The sequence below is a fragment of the Haemaphysalis longicornis genome, unplaced genomic scaffold (assembly GCF_048455015.1).
Source record: "Haemaphysalis longicornis isolate Haplotype H1 unplaced genomic scaffold, Haemaphysalis longicornis Haplotype H1 scaffold_1, whole genome shotgun sequence".
In the NCBI taxonomy this organism is placed as follows: Eukaryota; Metazoa; Arthropoda; class Arachnida; order Ixodida; family Ixodidae; genus Haemaphysalis; species Haemaphysalis longicornis.
The window spans coordinates 397,105,830-397,131,781 of NW_027526203.1; the positions used below are offsets into that span (position 1 = coordinate 397,105,830).

The following is a 25,952-nucleotide window of genomic DNA, read 5'->3' on the forward strand; positions in this document are numbered from 1 at the left end:
ACGTAAATCAAGCCTCTACGTTCTGAACATTTATTGCCGCCCTACCCAAAATGCCCCCGATATTTCATCCACAATACACGATGCCATCGCTATCGCTAAAACCGGGCCCCTCCTTATTCTCGGCGATTTCAATGCTGCACATCCCCAATGGGACTACACGTACAAAACAAATAGGGGCGTCCTCCTGGCGCAAGCAGTCGATGATTTTCAACTCCTGCTGCTTAATCAGCCCGGCTTACCAACAAGAACGGGAACCAGAACAGCGAGGGACACTTCTCCAGACCTCTCTTTCCTCAAGGGCACCTTGGATGTACTATGGTCATCGACTCACGAGAACCTTGGATCTGACCATGACATTATCCAACTCGCCATTCGCAATCATAATTACAACGTCAACACAGGGGTCATCCGCCTCACCAACTGGGATGCTTTTCGCAAGGCCAATTCGTTGCGCCCCATAGACCCGGACCAACCTTTGGCCGACTGGATTGATGACATAATTCAAACAGTCCGACTGAACACAAAAACCATGGCCACTTCTTTCCAGACCCCTAGCGTGGATGCTAAACTTTTACATCTCTGGGAGGCCCGTCGAAGCTTAACAAAACGATGGAAACGGCAAAGACATAACCGCAAACTCCGCCTCAGAATTGCAGCACTTAACAAAGAAGCCACTGAATACGCCAAACACCTCTCCAAAGAGAATTGGCTTCAGTTATGCGACACCCTCCAAGGTACCCTCACTACTCGCCGAACATGGCATTTGCTAAGGTATCTTATGGACCCGCTTTCCAGCAAGAATGAAACTCGGCGCTCTATTACCCGCACCCTACACTCATTCAACGGATCGGCCCACGACCTCATACAAGCGCTCACGGCTAAATACCTCAACACCTCCCGCCACTTCACCCCACCCCCCTACACGGGGTCGACAAACAATGACCTGGATAAGGACCTCCAACTGTACGAACTAGAAGCAGCTCTTTCCGAGTGCAACAAAAATAGCGCTCCCGGTCCAGACCAAGCCACTTACTGGCTTGTTGCCAATCTGGATGGCGACTCTCTCGATCATCTGCTCCACCACATCAATTTATGCTGGGGCTCAGGCCAACTCCCTCCCCAGTGGAAGACAGCTGAGATCCGGTTCGTACCCAAGTCCAATAAGTCCCCTCACCTAGATAACCTTCGGCCCATTTCTCTAACCTCCTGTGTGGGTAAATTGGTTGAACGATTATTATTGAAGCGCCTTCAAACCTTCCTTGAAAACAAGGGTCTCATTCCCAACACCATGTATGGGTTCAGGAAGCATCTGAGTACCCAGGATATTCTCCTTCGAATTAAAGAAGAGGTCCTTGCCCCCGCTACCCGTCACTCCCCGCGAGCCGTTCTTGCCTTAGATTTGAAAGGCGCATTCGACAATGTGTCGCATTCATCTACTATCCCGTCTAAATCAAACAGGCTGCGGCCACTGCACGTACTCATACATTGCTGACTTCCTAACTCAACGCCACGCTATTATCCGGGTAGGAGACGTTCTATCTCAGCCTATTGCACTGGGTGATCGGGGCACGCCTCAAGGTTCCGTCCTCTCTCCACTACTTTTCAATCTGGCCCTCTTGGACTTACCCCATCAACTCGACGCCATCCCGCACGTTCATCACGCGCCTTACGCCGATGACATCACAATATGGACACACACTGACTCCATAGGAAAAATTCAAGCTCACTTCAACAGGCTACGGATGTCGTTAACAAATATGTCTCATCAGTCGGGCTCCAATGCTCGCCACAAAAATCGGAACTTATCGTCGTACGCAAACATCCCCCTGCTTCACACATAGAACCGATTTGTATCCACCTCGACGGCTATACCATACGACCCAGCTCCTCACTTCGAATTTTAGGCCTTATCATCCAGGCCAACACACATAATGATCAAACTTTATTGAAGCTCTCCAAGGCGTTTCAGCAAGTCTCCAACATACTTCGACGCGTTTCGAACCGCTGCCGGGGCATGAAGGAGAAAGATCTCATTCGACTGGTTCAAGCTCTCCTGATTTCGCGAGTAACCTATGTAACACATTACCTTACCCTCACCAAAAGTGACACAGAAAGCATTGATCGATTAATCCGTAAAGCTTTTAAGCAAGTATTAAATCTACCTATGAACACTTCGACGGCCCGTCTCCTACAATTTGGCCTCCACAGTACGGTATTCGACCTTATTGAAGGCCACCTATCGAGCCAACGGCTCCGTTTAACACAAACACCTGCAGGGCTAGCCCTCCTAAACAGCCTCTATATCACATGCCCGCAATCTACTGTCTGTCAGCCCCTCCCTAACCATTGGAGAAGTAACATCCAGGTTCGCCCTTTACCCGAAAATATGCACCCTGACCTCCATCCCGGCCGCCAACAAGCCCGAAGCCAAGCACATGAGAATATTTATGGAAAAAGAACAGATGTCACCTATACAGATGCTAGTACCTACCCTAACGGTCAACACAAAGTAGCCACAGTCACCACAAAGGGCGCCCTCATTAGCTGTGCATCATTCAAGACATCATCAACCTGGGTTGCCGAGGAGCTAGCTATCGCCTTAGCCCTCATACACACGAAGTACCCAATCATCACGGATTCCCAAGCTGCCTGCCGAAGCTTCTTAGCCGGGAGGGTGGCCCCTTCTACTTTAAAGCTACTTTTACCACATCAACCCCGCCAGAAAGTTAATATCATCTGGACTCCTGGCCATTCCTCCCTGACGGGCAACAACTTTGCTCATCAGCAAGCCTGCGCCCTTTCTCTCCAGGCTTCCGAGGAGACCACATCGTCAATCCCGCTCGTAACGTATCAAGACATCACGCAATATTACCGGGCGACAGACAATACTTCCCTCCCCCTCACCCTGCACTATCCAAGGAAGAAGAATCGCTGCTCCGCAGACTACAAACCAATACCTTTCCTCACCCAGTTCGCCTGCATCATATGTTTCCAACTCAATACTCTGCTGTATGCCAGTTTTGTTCACAACCCGGAACTATAGCTCATATTATAATACAGTGTGTGTGCAATCCCAAACTTCCACCTCTCCGATCCCCTCTTCCCACCCCTGAGCTGTGGGAGAACCTGGTGACCAGCGACCATCTGGACGTCCAGCAGCTCCTGGCATCCAGAGTGAAGGCTCTCTGCTCACTTGATGGATTCCCGGACTAGGGAACCACTCCTACTTTAGAAAGCTCGAATAACGTTAATTCTTCTTTTGGTCAAGTACACTCTGGTGTTCCACAAGGCAGTGTCCTGGGCCCTTTACTTTTTCTAATTTTTATCAATGACTTACCAAATTGCGTTTCTTCAAGGGTCAGGCTGTTTTCCGATGACTGTGTTATTTACCGTACAATAACCTGCTTTACTGACCAACTGGCCCTCCAAACTGACCTTGAATCTATATCTACTTGGTGTTCTTCTTGGTTAATGTCGTTGAATAATTCTAAAACTTAACTTATGTCCTTTACAAACGACGCATTTCGCATTAAAACTTTCTAAAATAATACAACTGTTGAGCTAGCAGACACTTACAAGTACCTGGGACTTAACTTGCACTGTGACCTCACATGGAATCATCATATCAACATCATTCTTACATCTGCCAACTGCTCATTGGGTTTTTTAAAGCACAGACTAAAACATGCTCCATCTAACCTCCGCAAACTTGCAAACACAACTGTCATCAGACCTAAAATTAAAGATGCATCTGCTATTTGGGACCCTGACAAAGCATACTTAGTTGACCAAATTGAATCCCTTCAAAATCATGCCGTTCGTTTCATCTTTTCAGATTATTCACGTATACCACTGCGTCATACCAGCATCATGGCTCTAAAACTTTGCGCATCTTTACCTATCCTATCACATCGGTGTAAACTATCACGTTTATTATTGTTTCATAAACTGCAGCATCACTCTTCACTTCATCCCGATTTCTTTTCTTCGTCACCGACCATCTTTCCCCGGCGTGACCATGCCTTAAAAGTGACACGTGTGAAATGCCACACTTCTAAATATTCACAATCCTTCGTACCTCGCACAATTGTGGATTAGAATGCCCTACCATCTCGCATTGTAAATGTAACAGATCCGACCAAATTCCAAGAACTTTTACACACTTACTTCGTATGTTAACTTTACTAAAAAGTGCTTATAAAGTGTCCTTCCCAGATTTTTTGTTTGTTTCCCTTCTTGCTTTATTTTTCTTTTTTGCCTCGCACCTGCTTGTATTTGCTTGTTTGCCTATTAAAGTGCTGTTAGTACTCTTTTTTTTATTCGTTCTCACTGTATCCCGCCCCCTATGTAATACCCTCCTAGTGAGGGCCTTTAGGGGTATTTTTGAATAAATAAATAAATAAATATCCAATTAAAGATCAACTGGAACACTGCTCCAACCTTGGTGGCATCACCACCAGGTAATACCTCAATTCATATTTCAGTGCAATGCCTCATAACAATGTTTTTAGCCCTAAAGAGGCCACTGAAACTGAAACATTGGTTCATGCAGCCATTTTTTCAAGACTAGAAGTGCCGGGTTTGTGCTCTTAGCACAATCGTGAAGTGACTGTACGTAAAAATTTTGAATGTTTCAGGAAACAAGTACGACGAAAACAGCATAACAAGGATGGGGATGCTTAACAAGTGTCATTTCAGTGCCATTTCTTAATGGTGCTGCATCCAATCTCCCATTCTTTGAATTCAAAAGTTTGCTCTGCAGAATTAAAATGATGGAGATTAGTTAACTAGTTCATGTTAGGCACATCCCCATGGCATTACTTGGTTTGCTTTGCCAGTATTGAAGGGTCCATGCAGACAAAATACAAGTTTCTTTTATTCGAAAGATTTGGTTATATAATGCCCCTAGTGCTTGTCCAGCAGCAAACGATGTTTTATTCACTACGAAATTAAACAATTTAAGCCAAAATTTTTAATCTCCCGCTGATTCGAGTGTTTCGCGACGTCCGAGATGACGTATCCTGGCAGGTACTTAAGCGAACTTTAGAATGCTGACTAGGGCTGCAGTGAACAGCGAAATCCCTTGTTTACCGTCAGTATGGCACTACAATACTGCTCAGGACCGCTGGCCACACTCACTTTGTTTTTGACTGGATTTGTTCCTGGCTAATTTTTGTTACAGTTGTTTCGTGAAACATTGGGTACGCTCGACAAACAGAGCCACAGAAGACAATGTTGCTTATGCCAGTTGGCCAGTGTAAGCTCAACGCGCCAGACAGCTCAGTGCACACAGTATGCACCGGTGCTTCTATGTTTACATGTGCGTTTGTAACTTTCATTGTTTACCCCATTTTTATTGCTATTACAATGTGCATTAAATTTAAGCGCAAACAGCTCGTTCTGAAATCTTATAAGCCCTGCCTAACTTGTGTTTGCTTTTGCCAGCCTCAGCCAATCGCACAGCTGCCCATAATGCTGGAAATGAGCTAGTGGGTCTCATGGCCGTTCCCTTTTTCCCTAATTATGTAGCTCATTTTAGTGAAGTTTGCCTTAAGAGTAGTGTCAGTGCTACTCCAACGAGGCAGTTTTTCGAATGAACCAAACATGCATTTTGTCTTCATGGCCCCTTTACTCCAGCTGCTTCCCTCCCAGCCAAAAACTGGACAAGTGTGGAGCTGCTTTAGCAGCGCAGTCAGAACATTACAACACCTCAAGCAGAAGCAAAAAAAGAGCACACTAGGAAAACCACGAACAGCATTTAAGTTCAATGCAACCAGTTTCTCTTCAAATGTGCAGTTTGCCATTTATTCACAATGTAACACAGTTTCATGTCAGATGGAACAACAGGCTCAATGTTCCTCAGCTTTGAAAAAGAGCTATTGAGCCAATAGCATTTCTGTTGAAAAGAACTAGCAAATGGTCTTTGCTGGTTCCTTCCATGGGGGCTCCAGTTGGTCCTGTTTAACTGCAGCACCTTCTTCACTCCTAAAATGTGATGCAAAGATCGGGCAAGGAAGGAAATTGCGATGCATCAACATCACGCTTGATCCCCAGCTGAGGGATCAAATGACGATTTTACAATGACTCATACAAAACAAAGTGCAGCTTTGAAGCCATCAAGAGCACTTTATTATGTCATTTCCTCAAAGTACACAAACTTCACAAGCATATCATCAGTTCTCCTAGCCGTAAATATATAAAAAAAAGAGCATCTCCATTCGTACATTACGTATGTGATTAACTACCACACTTCCACATGATTGCAAGCAATGCCAAGACAAAAATAAGGTTACCGTAGCTTTCATACCCAATGTCCCTGCTCCTGCTTAAGAAAATCTTGTATGGGACACCACCCTTGCACACGCTAGCTCACCCCTAGGTGACTCAGTCGCTGAATTGGCCTGACAAACTTGCGCGACCCCTAAACACCCACCTCACACAGCATTCGGGAAAAAAAAAAAGTCGCTCATACTAAATAACTGCAAAATAAATTACACGCCGTAATTGGCTGCCACTGACACAGCTGCTGTGTCCAGTCACGAGCAGCACGAAACGTCGCATTTAAACACACAATGGAAATTTATTCCTTCATGATCCATGCTGAGAAAAGGCAAGTTTTTATTTGCACTATTGGCACGCGAGTCATGGAGAGAGGCGAGTGCAGCCTACCCCGATTGTGACTCTAGTGCGCACTTCAGCTGCTGTCCGCGCGAGAAGCACACATTTTGCCCCTGCACACGAGCGAGGCCCTGCCACACTGCGGGGGCAAAACACGCGGAGCCACACGTGGGCCTTTCCTATCAAACACCCGATTGTTTCACCCAGTCACGTCCATCAACACTTGGTGGAGGGCAGACACAACCACCCTTTGTTCCACTGGCATTCTTCGCACACGCACGCACCCTTGCAATGCACTGGAGGAAGAAAGGAGCCTAAGGGGGTAGGGGCCCAACTTTACAGCTCCCAACCTGCCTCCTCAACTCAAAACAGCAACAGTGCAAAATGCAAACCGAGAAAGAACAGTGCTCAAAGTAACTCCTTCCTTTATTTCCATCCCTGCATCATATGTCACTTTGCAAGTTCCAAAACAAGACTGGTCTCTATTTCAAACAGAGAACACTTCTCTAAGTCCCAATAGTCTGCAGCCACGCCTTTTCTTGAAAAGTTAGATGAAAAGGTTCCCATTTTCCTTGTGAGATTTGAAGACACACAAATATAGTCACACAGGCAAAAATTTCTGAAGCAGAGCCAGAACTGCCTTCTCAACCAGAAAGAGAACAAAAAAGGGGAAGATTTATGAGCTGTTACAAAACCAGTCACGCAGGTTGCGGAACATAAGAGAGATTCAGAAGACTTTTTAAACGTGCCAATCAAAAGGAAAAACTAAAGGGGGCCTACTGACTGAAAGAAGGAAAGGTTTTGTAACACACCAATCAAAAAAGCAAAGGACTCAAGGGCAGAGAGTTGGCGGAGTGACAAGGGAAGAGAATTAGGCAAAAAGAAGGAAGGGGGCGAAAAAGAGAAGCGGAGAATTTGGAGGGCGGGGGCGGGGGTGGGGGGGCAGAATGCGACAACAGAGACAGAGCGGTGGTGGCGGCGGCAGGAGCAGCCTGGTCCAGGAGGGCAGGGGGCTGCCTTTAGTCTCAGAAGGTGGATCCTTCAGGAGGCTGGGCCATCCTCTGGTTCTCCTTGAGGGTCATGGCACGCCGCAGCTCCTGCAGCACCGTCTTGATGGAGTAGCTCCTCTGCCAGCGGTTGAGCACGTTCAGGCTGCGCTTCTCCACCTGCGAGGGAGGGAGGGCAGCACACCACTCGACAGATTCACCTGCATGAATGAGCTGGAAATCTGCAAGGCTTCAGCTTTTCAGCCTCCCACGAGGGGGTGACGACGACATACGCTGTGCAGCAGGGAAAGGTTCCCTCACATCGTCCAGCCTTACCACCCCATATTTCTCCACACTCTTTGGGAAACATAAATCATAAAAGCACAACATGGCAAATGTAATGTCATTCAAACTGAATAACATTAGCTGCTTACGACATTCGGTTCGGCCGTGCGGGTCTAAACGGTGAAACAAATGTCATTTGATGGTTATTGGCCAGGAGATCGTCCTATAGGTGGCGCCGCTTAAGTTGGGGGGCGCCACGGTCAAATTTCTATACAGGGGAAACAAACGACCAAAATACATGGGTTTCTATAGGGGACTGGTCGGTCAAACAAGATTCCTTTAATGTACGGGGAAATTATGCGCAGTGGGGCAGTCGAAATCTATGAAATACACATCAGGCATTAGCCTGCAATGCTTTCCACAGGCGGAAACCCAACGCAAGCTCTGGATGTCAAAGCTGAAATTTTGAAGAAACGTTCTCTGTCTGTAGTACACTTCAGCACAGTGTTTCAGGCACATCTCAGACGAAAATGATAACAACAGCGCAGAAATCGCCACAGACACGAAAAGCCGACACAAAATACTTTGAAATCATTCGCGGCGGTGAGAAGACAGTGGCTTTTTTTAAAAGAACAGCGGTTCCGTCGGACAATTTACCCGTGGTGAACACGACAAGCCGCCGAAAGTTGCAAGTTTTTCGAGAATTCCCATTGAGCATTCCGCCTTACCGGGCACAAAAGAGGTTTGGCTCTAGATCACTTTTGATGAACCCTGTGTGTGCGTAGTAAATTCCATACCTACGAATTGAGTCGCGAGTCAGTGCGGCAATTTATAAGGCCCCGCTTGCGAAGACGATTGATACCCCACACTCCACGCTACGCCGAAATGAAACGTGAACATGCTAAAAGCTGCTCAAAAAAAATTTTTTTTTTTTGTTAGCAACCTTCACTTCAAAACAACGCCCGCGAGAGTGGTCTAAAAACGCGTTCATTTTATCAAAAGCGCGTACAAGTAACATCAGCACCGGTCACCTGCAACGCTCACGCCGCAGGCCACCGTTAAAACAACCTGATGTTTCCAAGATGAAAGCGCTGATGAAGTAATGCCAGGATACGGCTCCGCAAACGAGGAAAAAAAAAAAAAAGAGCATAGCACAATAACATAGAACGATTTCTTTTCAATTTTGCACCTGTTGCGCAACAGTCAGGACCGCGGTACTTAAAGGTAGCAACGCAAAACACGCTCCTAGCGCGGACGACCCGTAATCCGCACAAAATAGGCAGCGCTACACGTATCGCACACTCTGTTGTGTGAGTCGGAATCCAATGGTCATTAGACGTCGTCGCACGGAGAGCCGGCCGCGCATATAAGACGGGCGAGCTGACACGCAGACAGTGATGGTACAAGCATAGTAATTGAAGGCAAACCACGAGGTGTACACAGTTTCACAACTCCATGGGACACACTGCACAGCGATACAGACGAGCTAACTCAACGACAATAAGCGCACATTTCCCGCGCAGCCTTAGCACGTCGAGAAAACCAGTACGTTTGAAACAGAAGCTGTTGCCACGACACCAACATTCATTGGTCTAAACAATCACGCGACCCGTGGCTGTATGCAAATAAATGCCTACAAAGAAACACAAGTTGACGTTGAGGCAGGGAACGATACGGAGGGGGAATCTGGCCGCCGCCTCCACCACCACCCCCCTCTATTCTTTCCCCAGCACTCTGCGCTTATTGGATGGTCGGAATCAATACAAACACACAAATATGCGGGAGGTCGCTTTTTGTTCCCCTCTCCTGAACGACAGCATCCGAAGAAAGCGCGGGCAGCCGTTAAGGCAGTTCGGTGGCTCTTACATCCGCGCGATTAGTGAACTTAGCGGAGCTTTTCATGCGTATATAACCAGGTCAGTGTCGCACGCGTTTGCACGTGTATAGTGTGCGAGAGCCTGTGAAGGTATTATAACTCTGCCGCCTTCAGCGTCTACTGTGTGGGACTATGTTCAGTGGGGGAGACAAATTTTTGTACCTTTCGGGAGACCAGTACACAGACGCGAATGCAGTTTCTTACCAAACTGGAATTTCATTCGAACGCCGAGAAATAAACAACGTTGGAGACTTCGCTCCTCTGTTTCTTCTTTTAGTAACTGTTCTCGTGCAACAGTTGTTCGGATTCACATAGCCACGGTAAGAATGACCGAGTGCGGCAGCTCTCGTAGAGGGACGGCTGAATGTTAGGTAAGTGGGGTTGTAGTTCGGTTGTAGTTCGCTGTAAAAGAGCTAGCAAAATCTTCTCGGGAAATGTGTAGTTGGAGTAATTCTTTCAGATCAACATATACTCAAAAGTGCTCCCTAGAATTGGATAAATGGCTAAATATCGTTCTCCAGAAATATACGGTACGTCTTCGGCCATGTGAAAAAGCCTGTGTCGTCTGCTCTGTTTCCCCTCTATTCAGTTTCTCGTTGGCGCCGCTGGGGCGCCACTCTAAAATCTCCTCCCCAATAGCGGTGACAATTAGCAAGTTCGCAAAATTGCAAAATTATAGTTCAAGTGTGTCTAGAATGTTTTCATAGATTAGAGTTGCCTAAAACAAAACAAATATTTTTTTAATTAAAAAGAAGAAAATCACCGCTTTAGGTTACATGAGTAGACATCACAAGCCGAGACAAGGCCGCAAGAAATCCTTATCAGGTGGTAGCACGCATTGGGGACAAGATGTTTTTTGTGCGCATGTAAGCCCTTGTTTGTCTTTTGAAAAAAATATGAAGGGGAAAGTTTACTGACAGTTTTTAGAAACAGTATTCTTTGGTTTATTATTGAACTTTCTTGTCTAGTGATGCGCCACTGCTGTCGAGGCTATTCATTTGGCCGTTGAATCGTTGTACGAGCTCCCCAATCTCGTTCAAGCCGCTAAATGCTATTATTCACCTCCAATGTCATTCGGTATTCTCGTGTAGCACTGAACTTATGACATTTAGAGCAAATGACATTTGCTCTAAATATCATTACATCTGCCATGTGACAGAGCTATTACAGTGGAGCCACCGCAGAGAAGGCATTCTTGGGAGAATCATTCTAGATCAAAACAAATTCCAGGTATACCTAGGCAGGGTCCTCCACTTTCAGTGCACCCCCTCCCCCTCCCTCAAACAATGTTTATACCAGGGATTTATACAGTACCCCTGAAAGGATTTCGACCCCCCCCCCCCCCCCCCCAAAAAAGATTCCGCAACCAAGAGCGCCCCACCCAGACCACCCCCTACACCCCTTCAGAAGGATTTCGACATCCTCTCCTCCCCCACAAATCGAAATTCTAGATAAACCCCCTGTTTATAACTAGGTTAAACCCAGTTTTCTATCAACAAAATTCACAACCCCAAAATGCAGCTGCAGCCTGAAATAAAATTCCTTGGGAAAAGTGAAAATCTGATGAATACATGGAGCTTGGCAATAGTTTCTAACCAAGATTAGAATCTTTCTCACAAATTAAAACAACTCTTATGTGCAACACAATAAGGCAACAAATAGCCCTAAAATCACACTGTTACCAGTTCTTCGGCTACCATCACCAAGGTTTCCATTTTTAGCCTTGCAAAGGTTTCAAAATACCACAGTGTTTTCTAGCCCCCAAGTTGAAAAGCACGATTAAACCCGAAATCAGAAAACTACTTTTTATCGCGAAACAAGCAGATAGCAGAATCACTAACGCTTTTTACACCAAGAGTTCAACTGAGTTGGGCTGGAGCTAGAACTTTGCATTAGCAGCGCCATCAATACCAGGAAAAAGTTCCAAGTCACGCCTCCAAATCTTGGCCTCATTTTTATGCAGTCTGCTCTGAATTTTAGCAGTTCCATGAAAGAAAGCAAATGTTCCAAATATTTTCATGCTCCAAACCGTTTCTCACTACCACATAATATAGCACATTGTTCATGCTAGCAGAACAAGATACTTTTGTGTGTGGGGTACATATGCCACTCAACTGTTGAAAACAAAGAGAAGAAAAAAGAGGTTTGGCTATACCCAAGACACAAGTTACGAACAGCAGCAGAAAGGCTTCTACCATCTATTTATCGCCACCAGGCATTCCTGTTTTCTTAAATTAGAACATGCCTGGAGGATGTCACAAGTCAAACCCACAGTAACAAGCACACTAAAAAAGTTTCTACCTGTTTATTGTTCATCGTGCTTTTACTATGGTGGTAGTACAAAGTACTAAACAATTATTTATTTTTGTAATAGTGTACTCTTATACCGCATTCAATGCCGCAGGTGGAGTAGCTTTACTTTAGCCCACTGTGATGTATTATTTCAATAAAGCCAGTCACATTTGCCCTGCACATTGCTATTACCGCTAAGTTTCCAACAAGAACACTATGCAAAGAACAGTACGGCAAGAAAATACAGTAGAAATTCGACATAACAAACTACAATATAACGGAATCCCCAATACAGTGTAGACCGTTTATAACGTATGTCGCAGGAGCCGCGAAAATGACCACTAAACAAAACATGCTCGAATCCAACCATATCGCAACCTAACTTTCAATCGTTTTTGTTTATCATCACTCAACCGAACACCATTTAAAAACAGAAGTACAGTCTCTATATCTGTTTTTTTTTTCACCCCAGATCAGACGATGCTGCATGATCTCGCATACCACGAGTGCGGATTTAACATATTTTGTGTTTTGGGGGATATGTGCGTTTCTTAGTGTCTAACAGAACGGATGCCGCAGGGAGGGAAAAAGCCTGACTTATGCAAGAAAGAAAGAAAGAAAGAAAGAGAGTGAGTGAAAGAGATAGAGATAGATAGATAGATAGAGAGAGAGAGAGAGAGAGAGAGAGAGAGAGAGAGAGAGAGAGAGAGAGAGAGAGAGAGAGAGAGAGAGAGAGAGAGAGAGAGAGAGAGAGAGAGAGAGAGATTTTATTTGAGCCAGGGTTGGTGGCGGCTGGGTGAAGGCCAGCCGCGACTTCGATAGCTCTGCGTACCAGGACCTCCTGAATCTCCTGGCTAGAGATACCTAACACCTCTCTCCACGGCTCACTGCTGGAGATTCGAGGGAAGGGGTCAGAAGGGCAAGCCCACATGGAGTGTTCCAGAGTGGCACGCTGGCCGCATTAGGGACAGTTGGGAGACAGGAATGAGGAGGGGTGGTGTAGATGGGCTCTGCATGGGAAGGAGTCTGTTTGCAGGAGTCGCCAATAGCGGGTTGGGTGAGGCGTGAGAGGGAGGAATGGGCGGAGGAGAAAGTGCAACGAGAGAGAGCATAACAATGCTAAGCCTAGCAACAAAACGGATAGTTCGGCGATTTAGTGGGTATTCATGTTGAAGTGGTAAACAGATGAAGAACGTAGAAGGATGCACAAGACAGGCGCTGACGGGGAAGAATGACAAGTCAGCGCCTGTCTTGTGCATTCTTCTAAGTCTTTCGTCTATTTGTGCTGTAACAATTCAATATGCTATGACTGGAGTTCTCTCTGCAGACCACCCACGGAAGATTTGGCTTACTCAAATGCTTTGAAACTGCAGGGTCCATAACTATGTGTTTGAGAATAGTGAGTGCAGACCGAGTGACTCCATTTTACACAGCGAGTGAAAGCATCTACAAGCAAGTGAAACAAGAAAAATTACTTAGTAACAAAGCAGACAATATCCTGCATGTCAAGCTTGGCCTCATTTCAAAAGCTGCACATACTGATATGTTTGTTTCAACAAGCCCAGTCTTGGCATTTGGTTTGCAGAAGGATTCGATTAATTGATCGCGGAGTTTAACGCACCGACGCTACACAGGTGATGAGGTGCACCATAGTGGAGGGCTCCGGATTACTTTTGACCACCTGGGGATCTTTAACATGCGCCAAAATCTCAAACACACAGGAGTTTTCGCTTTTCAACTCCATTAGAAAAGCGGCCGCCGCGGCCGAGAATCGAACTCTTGTTCTTGGGCGAGCAGCACAACGCCATAGCCACTAAGCCACCGCGGCGGGTGGCAGAAAGGATTCCTCACTTGTAACCAAACTACTCACAGCATTCACTGCTCCAAAAGCCCACATAATCACAGCAGACACCACATAAACTCGTGCCATTCAAGAATTTGCATGTTTTACCATCAGGCACTGCTGAATTTCCCAGATTTCAGACAGGTCAACATCATGATGACTTTTATAAGATGATGGTAAATGGTACAAGATACAATCCTTTGTTTGGTATTTACGCTTCTCTTGCTATTCACCATCTGCCCTTCCTCTACCGTGTCCTCTGGGCATTGTGTAGCCTGTGGACAACAACAAAAGACCTAGCTACTTGTCCAATTTATAAATAGTCTACACCACTTCAGCATGACTAGGTGCCCCCTGAGCAGCAAAGACTGGCGCTTTGATCGAGAAGACATTCAGGCATCAACTGCGACGTGGAGCTCTGCAGCGGCTTAGTGCCAACAGATTTCAATTGATTGTAGGGTTTAACGCGCCGACGCAATGCAGGCGATGAGGCGCGCCGTAGTGGAGGGCTGCAGATTAATTTTGACTACCTGGGGATCTTAACGTGCGCCAAATCTTGTACACACCGGCGTTTTTGCTTTTCGTTTCCATCAGAAAGATTTCAAAATTTTTTTTTGTAGCTAAGAAACTATTCAAGCTAGGCCATCTATTTTTGCTTAACTGTTTGCTAATCGGTGTGGAAACATTTTGAGCATTTTTTTTTCTTTTGAAATATAAAGACAGGTTCATAACTTATTCTCAAAGTATCACAAAAATTCTTATTTGGCAATTTAAACTGTTGAAAAAAGTTTTACCTCTACTACACAGACATTTGAAAGAAGTGAGTTGACACTGAGCACATGTTTTTATGTAATCTTTGTCTTCTTATCCTTTGTACAGTCTTTGTCAAAATTTTCTGGGCCACGGCGACCGTGGCCAGAGCAGGCGCGCGGCAGAGCAGGGGCACTGCGCTTGCCGCTGTCGACTGGTTGCGCGGCTAAAGAGAGCGAGGAGAACTTTTGCTCTTGCTTTTGTAGTGTGTCCGGCGCGACAAGTGCTGCGCAAAGTGCCTGCGCTGAAACGACGTGCGCCTGCTCTGAGAAACCGGCCACGCTGCACTTATCGCGCCAGCCATGCTATGAAAGGAAGCACGAAAGTTCCCCTCACTCTCTTTAGCCACGTAACCAGCCGACGACAGCAAGCACATCACCCCTACTCGGCCGCGCGCCCGCTCCTGCCACGGTCGCTGTGGCCCACAAAATTTTGACAAAGACTGTACATCCAATAAGTCCTCACAACTTGTCGAAGTTTCAACCTCGACCTGACAGAGCTGCACTTAAGTCAACATTTTCTACTACTGCCGAATGTGACTAATAGCAGCCTTTCACGTATTTGACCACAAAAATGTAGCATTCTAACAGCATACCACAGGAACACAGCTGGCACAATCTTAGTCAAATACAGCGCAGAAAAAGCTATTTAGCAGCTAATTAGCACTAGAATTCACCGATGGGCATATATTAGTGCAAGGCCCATGGAAGTGTTTCCAAAATATTACCCTAATTTACTTTTAAGAACTGAGTTCAAGGTCGAATGCGAACTTGTAAAAATGCACTCACACCACCATTGCTCTCACTGATGCCAACCATCTTGATCTTTGAGATGAATCTGACGCAAGGTGGTTCATCCGGGTACTGGGATCCACACTCCACGCGCAGACTGTAGATACGATTTTCATAGGGAGTCTGAAAATGTAAAGATTGCAATGATGGCCTATGCGGACAAGTGCTTCATTTAGGTCAGGTTATCAATGGCTCAACAATTGCCACTCGAAATATGATAAGTCTTTAATCAAACATTATAATTCTACTAGTAATCAATGTCTAATAGTTGTCATGAACCACCAAGTTGACATGAGTGGCTTCCAGTGAGCGGCAACTAACCAATACAAGTTATTTGAAAGGGGCCGTGCAGACAAAAATACAAGTTTGTTTTATTCAAAAGATTTCGTGTTTTATAGTGCCCCCCGCACTTGTCCGGCAGTAAACGATTCCGTATTCACTGACAAATGAATCAATTTAGGTTAAAATTTTTATTCTCCCACCAAATCGTGTGTTTTCGTGACGTCTGCCCCGAAATCACAAGGGCCAGTATTCAAACAAACTTCCGGTGCGTCATTAGGCTCTGCAGTCTTGCTTTCCGTCAGTCCCCCCAGATGGCACTACCATACTGAGCCGCAGACCGTTATTCGCTGCTGCTTTGTTTTTGACCGCATTTGCACCTGGCTTGTTTTTGTTACGGTAGAAAGTAATCGTCTCATGAAGCATGTGGTATGCTCGACAAACAGGCTCACGTAAAACGCTGCTTACGCCAATCGGCTAGTGTCATGCAAGACAACTCCAAAGCAGCGGACAGCTATGCAGCTAAAACAGGCATAGTGTGCCCAGTACCAACAGCAGGGCGCATCGGTACTTTCACTTATTCCACCTTAAAGGCCCAAAGGCATTACATAAGGGGGGGCAGCGTACAAGGTATAGTAAACAACGCAACAAAACTTAAAGGTTACCAGGCTTAAACATTCAAAGAAAAATGACAATTCAAAACGTAAGAAATGCATAGAACAAAGTATTACCAAGTGCAAATAAAAAGTAAAGGTACAAAACTTAAAGGGTACCAGGCTTAAACATTCAAAGAAAAATCACAATTCAAAACGTAAGAAATGCATAGAGCAAAGTATTACCAAGTGCAAATAAAAAGTAAAGGTACAAAACTTAAAGGGTACCAGGCTTAAACATTCAAAGAAAAATCACAATTCAAAATGTAAGAAATGCATAGAACAAAGTATTACCAAGTGCAAATAAAAAGTAAAAATACAAACGGTAAGCTTTCAGAGAACAATGACAACAGTTTATACAGTACATAAAAAGTATTTAAAACATTGGCAGGGAAACGGCACATTCAGTTAGATTGCGACACGTGACTATTTAGTTTATTGTGGAAAGTTTGGCGATTATTGCAAGTAACTGTATTATCACGTAGCTTGTTCCACAGTGTTATCCCATTGGGAAAGAAGGAGGTAATCATTGCAGAAGTGTGTCCGTTTATTGGTGCAATGGGGTGGCTGTGGTTTATGCGGGATGAAGTTCTGTGTAATGGTTGTAAGAGGGCGTGCCGTGATTGAGGGTGATAATAGAACGCATGCATAAGACACAATCGAGAAATGATACGACGGGATTCAAGTGACAGCAGGTTTAATGATTCTTTTAGTGCGGTAACACTGATATCATTAGAGAATTGTGAGTAAATAAAACGGGCAGCGTGGTTTTCAATCCCCTCTAAATCGCTAGTAAGATATGTTTGCGAGCGGTGCCAGATTGAAGAAGCACATTCTAGTTTCGGTCGCACGTAAGTTTGATAAGCTAACTTTTTAATGTCTGGCGAGGCTAATTTTAGGTTGCGGCAAAGTATCCGAAAGTTTACATGTATTTTACGTGTATTTTCGTAACTTTATTTATTTACCCCACCATTTTTACTGCTGCAAAATGAATATGCATTAAATTTAAGCGCAAATAGCTCGTTCGGCAAGCTTCTAAGCCCTACCGTAATTTACGTTTGCTTTGCCTGCCTCAGCCAGTCGCACAGCTGGGCATATGACATCATAGGTTCTGTTGCGGGAACTGAGCTAGTGGGTCGCATGGCCATTTCCTTTTTCCTTAATAACAAAGCTTATTTGACCGAAGTGTGCGTTAAATGTGGTGTCAGTTTGATTCTAACAAGGCAATCTTTCGAATTAACCAAACTTGTGTTTTGTCTGCATGGCCCCTTTAATATAACCTATGCAATTTGAAAACAGCAGCAGATGTGCAAAAGGTTAGCAGGCCCTCTGTGCATAAGTATGTGTTGCTTTTTAGAAGCGATTGGGCGAATACAGCTTTTCTGCATCTACTGTTGTATTTACGAGCACATTGTGGTATTTGCCAGCACAGACTATCCAAATTATTCTGTTGGGAGTTAGCTGTTAGCCACCCCTTCTTCTGAGGAGGTAAGCGTAATTTATAGTCCCACCACAGACATGATCAAATTTAAGCACTACGGCACCCCTGTAAAATTTATCACATGTTTACTGCAGAATAATCTGCACACCCAGTTTAATGAAAAGTCATTTTCAAACAGCATAAATATTATATTTGTGAACCACAACACAACTGATTTAACACTGACGCTGCCACTTCCACATTGGGTCCCAATTATTCGGAAACAGGAGTCACTGTCGACAGCAGTACGTCACAGAACAGTAATCACTTTCTCCAAACAGGACTGGCATATAGGCCCGACTAGAGCCACACAAGCCTGCTTATGTGGGACCTTTGCTTCCACAGATGAGACGCAGCCCAAAAGCAGGAGGAGGCGAGATAGCAGCCCCCATTCTGCCTAGGAAGGAGTCTTTTATACCTTATGTTTCTTTTGGTTTTACTGGGCACGTGGCAAGCAATATTTGAGTGGTAGAACAAGTGAAATAAATGAGGGCAGGAAACGTGCCAACAAATGCAATGAAGTGGGAAGCAAATCAATGGGATCTACACGTAATACTAGCTGCAAATTTGACATGCTCTGCTAATCTGCTGGCACATGGAAACAGGATTAGAAGGTCACGTTTAAGAAAGTGCTCCGCATGCCACATACAGTAGGGGACAAAAGTATGTGGGATACGCGAACACCAAATAAAACTCAGCATTGCTGGTATGAGGCTGCTTTGTTAGCCACAATCTGGGGCGTCTGCAGCCGGACAACAATGTCCGGCAGAGTTTGGTAGCTGTCACTAAGCTAGGTGCACAGCCCAAGCACCACTTTTTTTTATTTTCTGCTATGCACGCAGTTATTACATAGCCCCTTTCAGCCTGCGAGGGCCACAGCGAATTGTGCAAGACTGGACAAATTTTTAATACAAGGTGTCAAATAACAGAGGCAAAAAAAATCGTACCTGATGGTCTGGCATACAGGCAGGGTGACAAGAGCTGCCGAACTCAACATGCAATTGTTGCCCTAAGGTAGATGCTACAAGTACCACCCCGGTGCACAAGACCCAATGGCAGAATCACGTCAGATGAAAGAAAAAACTGACCAGCTTCTGAACACATGTAAGTCCTCATTTCATAAATTCTGCCTTCAACATAAACAAAAGCACACACCTCTCAAACAAAAAACATTAGCTCACTTTTCTGGTCTTACACCTAAGCCTGATACACACGTATCGTCTAGGACTTCTTTGCAAGGATTAGCATTCAGGCACTAGAAATGATCGAATGGAAAGCTACCCAACTCATCTATTCAAACTGTCACTCACCAAACTCACCCACTACATCCTACTTTAACAAATGTGGGATCAAAATCTACACCCCTCCACCCCCACCCCTTTTTTATAGAAAACCAAAATGTTTTCCACAAACCAAGACCAAGACATCAAAGCACTTTCGCCGATGAGAAAATCTAAGCACCACTCTTGATCACTTGCTCCTTTAGCTGTTAAAGCTAACGTATTTAAGCAAGACACGTTTTGGCCTCTTGCCAGCTGTGACCTGCCTTTCTCTGTATTTTTGCTGCACAGGGCCCCTGTGTACAACCAATGCTCTACATTAGGTGAAAGCAATACTGCCATTACATATCAAGTGATCTCTTCAGCTGAAGTACCTGCTTGTCATGAAAACAACAAAAATCAGCCTGTGAAGCTTCAAAGAAAAGCACCAAGGCTAGTCTTGTGCCCCTGACTACACAGCAAAGTTTGTTTTTGCACCCAGGAAGCAGTGGTCTTGCTCAGGAAATTTCGCTGAATAATTAGGCCTATCTGCATGTGTGTGAGTAGAGGGGGAGAAGGGTGGCTTGTGTGAGAATCGCTCCTTCCACCAAAACAATTTGGCGTGGAAGCCAAGTCCATGCTCTGCATGCATATTGTACTTGGCGAGGTGGAGGGGGAATGTGTGCGGCAATTTGTGGAATTATCTAGCTGCACGCTCACTCGGAGAGCATGCAGCTCTCTAAATGAGTGGCATGCGCGACAAGTTTGTTTTTACAATGCTCTTGGCTGTAATCTTTAAAGAATGGTCTCAGCTTTTTCTTGCGACAGAAACGGTCACGTTTGTCATACAAAATTTCTCTTTTTTTTTTATGCTTGCATATTTTTTGTCTCAGTGCAAGACTGAGGCTTTCATTTTTGGACTGTACATATTCTTCGATGTATTCCGTACAACAACGCCCTCTAGGCGAACGTAGTAACCTGAATACACCCGTGCTTGTCCGGCTGCACACTGTTCCGCAAGGCCAAGAAGTGCGTTTTTGTATGCAATATGGGGCCAAATAAGCAAGGACGGGGGAACCTGCTCACACCATGGCTAGCTTGCCCGCAACACAACATCACAATGGTACTGAATTTGAGCAATGCGGCATCACACTGCAGCTCGGCACGCCAGTTGAAAGGCCTTACCCTCGGAGGTCCAATGATCATGCCTGTCCAATGGGTAAGTGTCATGTCACAGTCATCTTCCAGGCCCCAGCTGATGGTGCCATCCCCCACACCCTTCTGGCCCTGCTCCAGTTCCTCCAGGAGACGGAAGTTACGAGGAACCACAACTGCTCCGCCTGCAAGACAAAGGCCAGCCAGAGTCAGCCTTGAAAATGCCTTCAACCGCAGCCATCTGTTGCTCACTAGCAGGGCGTACTTGATAAACACTGGTCTACTGTGCTCACAGGTGACCCGGTCACCACACAGCAGAGAAAGCCAGCATTTAGATCTGCTTCTCGATGTGAACAAACATTGGTCCCACACTTGTTCCCCATTCGAGTCCCGTGAACCCCCCTGGGCCCGAGTTAACCCCCCAAGCAAGCTTATTGGAGTGAGAATCATACGCCAGGCATAGCTACTGTAAACTTTGCAAAACACCCACTTTCACGAGGCAGCACCGCACAAATGCAAACTCAGCACTAGTGGCAAATATTTATACTTGATACGGAAAAGGCAAAACAAGGATGCCCATTTTCAAATGTGAAAATTTAGTTACGGGTAGAACAAGTTACTTACGCCTTATAATCTATCCGGGACTTTACAGGGAATAATGTGCCAAAGAGAACAAAACTGCTTTACAAAGACAAACCTAAACTTCAGACAGCAAATACCACATTTTGTAAAATTAAGGTTCCAGGCATTTTGCTGCTAGCAAACATAGGGGCTGTTGCTTCAAAACAACATTATAAACTGCCAACCGTTGATCATATAAGATCACCTCAGCTGTCTCTTTTCTTCTAATCCAATGGACAATTACGGTTACATCCGTGACTGCCAAACTGAAAAACCTTATGCACATTCTGCAGATCAAACAAGGCAGCACACCTGGCTCTAATTAACGAAAATACTTTACATGGCGGCACACTGCCTACCAGTATCAAAAGGGACCTTCCCTGTTATGCTAATGATCAGGGCAACTCTCATCAGCGACATCTGCAAAAGGCCAGTAACCATCCCAACCTGAGCAGCAATTTTCGATAAGTGTGCAAAAAAAAAAAAAAAAAAAAGCTCAATACCAAACATTTTTACTGCTGAAAACATATACTAAGCAGTTCAATATTTATTAAATACAGCTGCCGTTTAAACGAAACAGCCATAGGCAGTTTTTGTTTTTAACTTCAACTTCTCAGCAATACTTAAAAAAAAAAACCGACATTCCTAAAAACACAACACATTCTGCTATACTTGGTGACAACTTAAGAACGGCACCGGAAGTTGCCGCTGTGCCTTATCACCGTAGCCGGGTGTTTCTCCGCGCGGCGCAAGTAGGGCGTTACTGGGAATATTTTGAACATGGCGTGAGCCGTTCCCGTGATTTTTTGGACTTAATATGCTTATAAACGACTCCAGTGACTACAAACAAACTGCGTGAGACAAGGCAGACGATATCACGCATTCATAGCAAACCCCTTTCAAAACGCGCGCGCACTGACGTCACGGGTTCGGCGCTTTGGCGGAGTGATACACCACATGAGCTGGTGCCGTTCTTGAGTTGTAACCGAGTATACCACCTTTGGATTCTATCGCTTCTCTGGTTTATCCTAACTGAAGCATTGTAGGGAAAATGTGTGCCCCGATGCCTTGCTTTGCATACATCGTTAGGGTTAGTTGCCTGAGTACCACTGTGGTGCTTGCCGCATTAACGGCAAAGATTCAGTTTTTGAGAACTGTTCGAGCTAACTGTAAATAAATTGCTCACTAAGGCAGCAGCAGACATGTTTCAAGTGCTTACAAAAGCGTGCTTTCAACTGTATACCCAATGAACAGATTCCCTTGGCCCTTTACAATCGACATAAAGTATCATCATTGAAAAAGACGGAAGTGCCCGGGTTCCAAACAGTAACATGATGGTTCTTTGAAGAGAAAATACGTGAGCCTGTCCTACAGCATACGCTTTTACAAACTGCAGTAGTAAGTGCTCCTCGCAATGCCTTAAAATTTCTACTTCAGATGCCGCTAAGCATACACAAAGCCCTCAGGAGTGAAGCTACCAGGCCACCCAATGTATGCTAAATATTGGCTGCCGTTCATCACTGCTGAGTTTTTATCAGTTTACAAGTGGCTGCTTAAACTGAATTCCAAACTATTTCATGCCTGCCCGTTTCTAGCCTCTGAGCTAGCAAAGAGGCCATTCAACAATCCCTAAAATTGACGACAGTCCTGCAGCCTCTTCTGGACAAGTGCCACAAGCCGTTACTAGAGCTGGAAAACAATCAGGCAAAATATCTAGCTATAACTAGCTGAAGGAATAACACCCCACACAGCAAGGATGCTACGTCAACAGGGCGTGACAATACTTTGACAGCTCAAACTTGTCAGAGGCTGCCACTGCATGTATTTTTAATTTTAATACTTTGGAGGCAGCTATTTACAAAAATGGTATTTTTATCCAGCATTTTCACAAGAGCCTGATAATTATTTGGCACAAAATTTTCCCAGAATAACTCATCTACTAAAATTTAACGAGCACCTGCTGCCAATTCCACTGGTTGACCTGCAATGAATTCTTCCGCATCCATGTTCCACACACCCCTTACTCAACTCTGGGGCACACTCTTTTGCCCAAAATTGAAGCCTAATACGCCGTAGCCGAATGCATGCATTCTCTATGCCAAAGTTTGAAGATCCTAGGCGGTTTCGGTGCTGCTTCAGATCAACCAGTGGAGTTCACCATCAGATTGGCTTTGACAATTAACCACCGTAAAGAGGATCTAGCTCTTAACTATGAAGTTGATTTCTTTACTACAACTTCACAAATCCAAATTTTAGATTTCACCTATTAAGTCCCGAAATTATAAATGTAAGCGCAAAGGTTCGACCAAAAATGGTAAAGTTGAACGTGAATTCCAACGCAGACGCGAAGGTAACCAACCGCTCTTCGATCTCGCATACTGCGGCGGATTAACCACATTTCCCCAGACCTCTCAGATCTACTAGTTGTCCTTCGGAGCGCCTGATGACCCTGGTATCAGATGGAAATGAGTGTTTCGCTGATCAGTGACGATTCACTCGCTCCATGACGGCTTTGTGTTTATCTTTGGCGGAGGTTTGGTTTCGTGATAAACTAGTAATTCACAAGTTCTGTTTAGCGTTAACTAACGCTTTAGATACACAGCGATATTTTTACAAAATTTCACAAAACAAAACATGGGACCTGCAAAAAGAACATGACACTCAATGACACAACAGAGGCATAAGCTCAGCGGGGTAGATTCACTTACCGTGCGTTCAACTCGAAAACCAACAAATGACCAGAGAAAGCGTAGATGGGTAACAGCCACGCATAAAGCCACTAATGTCGGATTAGATGCGCTGCTTCCTTACCACTAATGTACAGGTAACATGTGAAGTTATCCTAAAAAGGGACGCGTTTGGGCAGTTTACAAAAGGGCTATCCAAATACTTATTCTATGCAATAATAACTTAACAGTCTACAAAGCAGCAACACTTGGTCCTTTAAGCTAACTATTTTACCATGAACCTTTACAACTGAACAACGTTAGGACATGGAACAGTGGACTTTGGAACAGCAAGACCAGGCGAATATACGTCGAATACATTTTGCTCACTTTTCCAACTAAATTCTCGAAAGGCCAACTTACAACGCCGATAAAGTAAAAGCTTTAGCTTATCTCACCTAAACTTATGTGACATTTCTGCTTCCGCTTATCGTAAGTAACGAGAGAGCTCGGGTTAGTCATGAAACCGCAGTTCGACATCAGACGCACAAAAAAAAATGGCCGACGTGCTCGCGGTTTTGTGTCAAGCCGGAAACAATATTTTAAAGCCGGCTAACAGAACAAACACATCACAAAACGCAAAACAAAACATTCATAATTTTGTTTGCAGTTTTTCTATAACAAACTTTGAGGCAATACGTGCAAAACGGAATTAAAAATTTGATCCATTACCAGCAGTGCAGGTGGAAGCCGCCATCTTGAGTGCAGAACAATTAGGACAGTGTTGCCGCGTCGAGGAAGAAGAAGCGGTAGGACTGCGTAGAAATGTTTATAGTATATTAATTTATTACGCAATCACCCTGAATGCCATTCCAATAATTATTGACGCAAAATTGACTAGTAAATAATTTAAAAAGACAAAGTTTTGCAAGATATAATTTATTACGCAAAGAAAACAATAACGCAACTATGCTTTTTTGCAAAAATTGTCCCTACATATTTATTTGTTTTGTTTTATTTTAAAATGTTACCAAAAATGTAAAAATTTACCAAGCTGAAAATGGGCCGCTTCAACTTTCGGCTAGGCCCTTGGCGCCTTGCCTTGGCTGCCTTGACGCTGATCGACTCGCTCCGGAACTTCCCTCCGTTCCGCAGACGCGGCAGACGCGGACTCTTCGAGCAGCAATCCGATATTCGTATTACCAAAGCATTGAAGGACTCTGGTATTACACACTTACGCATATTTTCCTATGGCTAGGAGAGTCCTTGGATTATCCGCGACGCGTCTGGCGCGTCCGTGACTGAAATTCGAAGATCCTCACTGTCATCCCGTTCCATCTATTCGGCGTCTACCAGGCATACTTACGAGCACATCGGAGCGCTTGCCAAGCGTTCAATCATTTAATTTGGCACTATTTCTGAGCTCGTGCAGTTAAGACACGTGCTTCCTGTGGCGAGTCCCGGACCGTGCAAATGCTACCGCTGCATTTCATTACCGGTCGTCTCGGGCAATGCTAACGCCATGCGAGCTCACAATGTTGCCCTGGGGCATCGGAAACACTAGCGGAAAATTGAATGCATAAGCGCGCTTGTATTACCTTAGTCACTATTATATGTTATCATTTATTGAACTTTTGACAATCACTCAGAAATTGCCAAGGTGCTGAGGCAAAAAGCCACTGTAATAGTTGTCTGACTAGGCCCCGAGCACCTGACAGCGACAGGAACAGAAACAAGTCATGATTAAAAGATCCAAACGCGAAACGCTAATAGGGTCAGCATACAGGGAGAATACGGGCATCAAAAGCGTGAAGCAGCCGCAACAAGTTTCGAGCCTCTTTATGGAGGGGCCATTGTTGTCGGAAAATAACCAGATGCCTGCGTGCAAGATGGTAATATACAAAACAAGGGAGGGGGAGAGGCAACGCTTAGGACATTTGCAGCCTTTGAATTTCTCTCCACTTAAAATTATTGTTTTTGCCCGGTCTAGAAACTGAAGCCTCGTTTTCATGGCTATGGTACAACACTGGTCCTGTGAGCATTCAATCTATGCGCAACTAGCCGTGTGAGCAGTCCCCGACAAGTTCAATAGTGAGCGATTCATTGGGTGTAGAGACAGTGACTAACAGGGAAAACAGTAGGGGACGAAATATTCTACAAGTGTATCAGTGACGGCAATAGCTGCGCTCTCTAGCATAACCTGGGTTGGCCTGGCAGCAACACACACTTCGCCTCTCCTTGTTGAGCCAGCCCTACATATTGAACAAGAGTGCGAAGCGGTAAGGACCCATGATTAAAACAGCCCAAGGGACAGGACGAGAAAGGCAGCACCCGTCCT

General features: G+C 44.9%; 1 protein-coding gene across 2 annotated transcripts; it reads right to left on the bottom strand.

The window, feature by feature from the left end:
• Window positions 1-6,100: 6,100 nt before the first annotated feature.
• Window positions 6,101-25,003, bottom strand: Uev1a (Ubiquitin-conjugating enzyme variant 1A). 2 transcript variants are annotated; one of them, XM_077686720.1, is made up of 6 exons: window positions 24,981-25,003; window positions 24,853-24,915; window positions 24,347-24,429; window positions 20,358-20,512; window positions 15,499-15,624; window positions 6,101-7,784 (listed from the first exon to the last, which is right to left on the bottom strand). In XM_077686720.1, exons 1-6 carry the CDS (start codon window positions 24,986-24,988, stop codon window positions 7,644-7,646), a joined length of 576 nt encoding a protein of 191 aa, XP_077542846.1. In that variant the 5' UTR covers window positions 24,989-25,003; the 3' UTR covers window positions 6,101-7,643. The 2 variants fall into 2 exon arrangements, with proteins under 2 accessions (XP_077542846.1, XP_077542847.1); XM_077686721.1 differs by lacking the exons at window positions 24,347-24,429; window positions 24,853-24,915; window positions 24,981-25,003 and adding an exon at window positions 24,073-24,212.
• Between the last annotated feature and the right edge of the window lie 949 nt (window positions 25,004-25,952).

Bases quoted from the DNA above. Each gene is read 5' to 3' on its own strand.
- Uev1a (XM_077686720.1), bottom strand. The intron at 24,430-24,852 runs GTAAGTGTGTAA...ATTTCTACGCAG, and splicing joins CTAGCCATAGGAAAATATGC to TCCTACCGCTTCTTCTTCCT. The intron at 15,625-20,357 runs GTAAGGCCTTTC...TTACATTTTCAG, and splicing joins TGATCATTGGACCTCCGAGG to ACTCCCTATGAAAATCGTAT.